Source organism: Hipposideros armiger, unplaced genomic scaffold, assembly GCF_001890085.2.
Source record: "Hipposideros armiger isolate ML-2016 unplaced genomic scaffold, ASM189008v1 scaffold_717, whole genome shotgun sequence".
Taxonomy (NCBI): Eukaryota; Metazoa; Chordata; class Mammalia; order Chiroptera; family Hipposideridae; genus Hipposideros; species Hipposideros armiger.
In genome coordinates, this window is record NW_017732067.1 from 93,717 (window position 1) to 96,840 (window position 3,124).

General features: G+C 41.9%; 1 protein-coding gene across 1 annotated transcript in view; it reads left to right on the plus strand.

Moving 5' to 3' along the window:
* The first annotated feature begins 270 nt into the window (after nucleotides 1–270).
* TYRP1 (tyrosinase related protein 1) overlaps nucleotides 271–3,124 on the plus strand; it is a 32,058-nt gene continuing 29,204 nt past the window's right edge. Inside the window, exons 1-3 of the mRNA XM_019627169.1 lie at nucleotides 271–487; nucleotides 757–1,201; nucleotides 2,311–2,694. Coding sequence (XP_019482714.1) covers nucleotides 820–1,201; nucleotides 2,311–2,694 — 766 coding nt within the window. The 5' untranslated portion in view covers nucleotides 271–487; nucleotides 757–819. The remainder of the gene's footprint in view (nucleotides 488–756; nucleotides 1,202–2,310; nucleotides 2,695–3,124) is intronic.

A 3,124-nucleotide genomic window follows, 5' to 3' on the forward strand; every position in this document is an offset into this window, starting at 1 on the left:
ATCTCTACAACGGAAACAAGAGCTCTCTAGTTCCTCTGATTTGCTGTATTCCAAATTACTGCCTGTGACCTTTTCTTAAAACTTTAAGCATCACAAGGAAATCAGTGGGAAGGGAATCATGTGCTAAGCAAGTACTTAAAGGGCAGAAAAGCTCACTGAAGTGAAAGGGGATTAGTAAGTGTGGAGGACAGGACCAGCCCCTCCCAGTTTGGGTGAGCAGGTTTGTGACCAGTTAGCAGGCAGAAACTCACATGCAATTCACAGCTCTGACATCAGGGGACTACAAATATAAAACACTAAGCTGTAACCGAGGTTTAGCAAAGAACCCCCTCAGAAGTTTGAGGTACTGGGGAGAAGCTCTATGGGAAGTGGGTGGACTCCTGCCAAACTTCCATTAGGAGAGGGGACATCAGAAATCTGACCCCCATTCTTTCAGCTTCATGGTTAAGTGGAATTAATGGTGGTGACCTGCTAATGACTGCTTTCGGTAAATGGCATCCAGGATAAGTATTTTATATATAAATAGAAGTTAAAAATGAAGAAAACTAAATGACTAGAACAGAGGATTTAATTATGTAGGTATCATAGATGTCGAATTTTTAAACCTAAATTACTATTTGTATTATTTGTTTGAAGTGTCATTGTACAGATTTGAAAAGCATTTTGAAGATGGGTTGGAAAGGGCTTATGCCATGTATAACAGGACAAAAACAAAAAAAAACCTTGCATAATGCCATTTTGCTTTCTCCTTTTCAGCTTGATTTTTATTTCTGTGCCTCAGTCTCTACACTGCAGACCCGGAGCCTTGCTTCAAACAGAATGAAAGCTCACAGACCCCTCTCTCTAGGATACTTCTTGGCCCTGCTTTGTTCCCAGCCGGCTTGGGCTCAGTTTCCAAGAGAGTGTACCACCACCGAGGCTTTGAGAAACGGCGTGTGCTGCCCAGACCTCCTCCCCATCTCTGGGCCTGGGACTGACCTCTGCGGCGCCTCCTCAGGGAGGGGCAGGTGTGAGGCGGTAACGGCGGACTCGCGACCCCACAGCCGCCAGTACCCACACGATGGCAGAGACGACCGGGAGGGCTGGCCTACGCGCTTCTTCAATAGGACATGCCGATGCAATGGCAACTTCTCAGGTCACAACTGTGGGACCTGCCGTCCTGGATGGAGAGGGGCTGCCTGTGACGAGAGGGTTCTCACAGGTAAGTGGGGATATGAATGAAGAAACAGTCCTGCATGAGACCCAAATCATTGGAGCTGGTGGAAATCATAGCTCAGTCCTCTCTTCACAGATGAGGAAACCAAGGCTTAGAGAGATTCAGAAATGTATTCACTTTAAAGGGTTGATGGTGAAGCTCAGATCGTCTAATATTTCTTTGCAAAAACATTTGTTGAAAGGCCACTATATGCTAGGAACAGTGCTGGATGTTTATACTGTGCTTTCAGTAATTCCTCAAAGTAGTTACCTTAACTATTTAGGTGTGGTCCAGCAGGATCAAATTCGCATAGCTGAATTCCTACTGAGAATTCCTACTGAGACCTGTGTAGCTGTAATATATGAGCCGCTTCTACTACCCTTGCTGACCCACAAGGAAATTTCCCACTGTGATGATGAAGTTCTGCCGTTTTAGATGATGAGCCTGGACTGAAGCATTAAATAAATGGTTTAAATGGTATTAAACAGTAACAGCCAGCAAAACTTGATAGCTTTCTATGTGCCAGGCCTAGCGTTTAGCAGAATGTTCAGTGAGTCTTTATTATAAGCTAAGCTCTGTTATAATTGTTTTTTTAATGTGTATACTCTTTAATCTTTACAACTCTATAAAATGATACTATTTTTACAAACATTTTACGGATGAAAAACTGAGGCTTAGAGACATGGGGGCATTCGTAGAATAAGAGTTAAGTCTCTGATCTTAAGTACTGTGCTATACCACATACCTTGTTTTTACAAGATTTACAATATTAAAAATGGAGAAAATTCCACGAAAAATGCCAACAGTAAGCAGAAATAAATAGAACAACCAGCATAAAGTCCACAGGTAGATTATAGAAAGGTAATAGGAATCCTAGAGTAATTTGGGAAGGGAGGGAAGGAGGAAAGAGAGAGACACAGGGAGGGAGGGAGGGAAGGAAGGAAGGACGGAAGGAGGGAGGAAGAGTGGTATTTTAAAAAGTTTAAAATTATTCAAGCACATATGCAAATTATCATTATGGGTAAATGGGATGGTGTGTTACAAAATTATATGCTCAGTCTCTACCCATCCCCACAAGGCTGAGGTTTTCATGTTTGAATTTTGTATCCCTAAAGTCAGGAGAAACCTTCTGGACTTAAGTGCAGAAGAAAGGAACTACTTTGTCCAGGCCCTGGATATGGCAAAGCGCACAACTCACCCTCAGTTTGTCATTGCCACCAGGAGATCAGAAGAAATACTGGGGCCAGATGGCAACACACCACAATTTGAGAACATATCCATTTATAACTACTTTGTTTGGATACACTATTACTCAGTCAAAAAGACTTTCCTTGGCGCAGGACAGGAAAGCTTTGGTGAAGTGGACTTCTCCCATGAAGGACCAGCTTTTCTCACGTGGCACAGGTACCACCTACTGCAGTTGGAGAGAGACATGCAGGTATGCAGGAAACATTTCAATGTTCAGATCCTTTACAGACATTGTGCCTTGTTTGTAAATCGTTTGATTCATTGTGTTCCAAATGACCAAGAAATGTGATGACAAAGCAATTTTAAGCCATTCATCTGCCTTTGACATTCTAAGTTTCTCCCTGTGCAAATCGTTTACTTATGAATTGACTTTTATCTTTTGTAAAGTGAAAAGAAAGTAATCTCAAAGATGAGGAAGCCAAATGAGACATTTGTAGGTGTGACTTAAGGCAGGGGACATACTCTACAGCTCTGTAATTGAAACAATGACTCTCACGTACTTTGTAACAGAAGAATTTCATTTGACATTGTCTTTCTTCTCAAATGTCAAGCAGTGTCTCTTCCTGGTTTGGATGAAGCAAGTTCATATGGACTTGTCACTCTTCCAAGTCCCAAATAATATTGTTTATCATACCAGTGGATGATTCTTGCTAATACAGTATAGGGTTTAAATGATGAAAA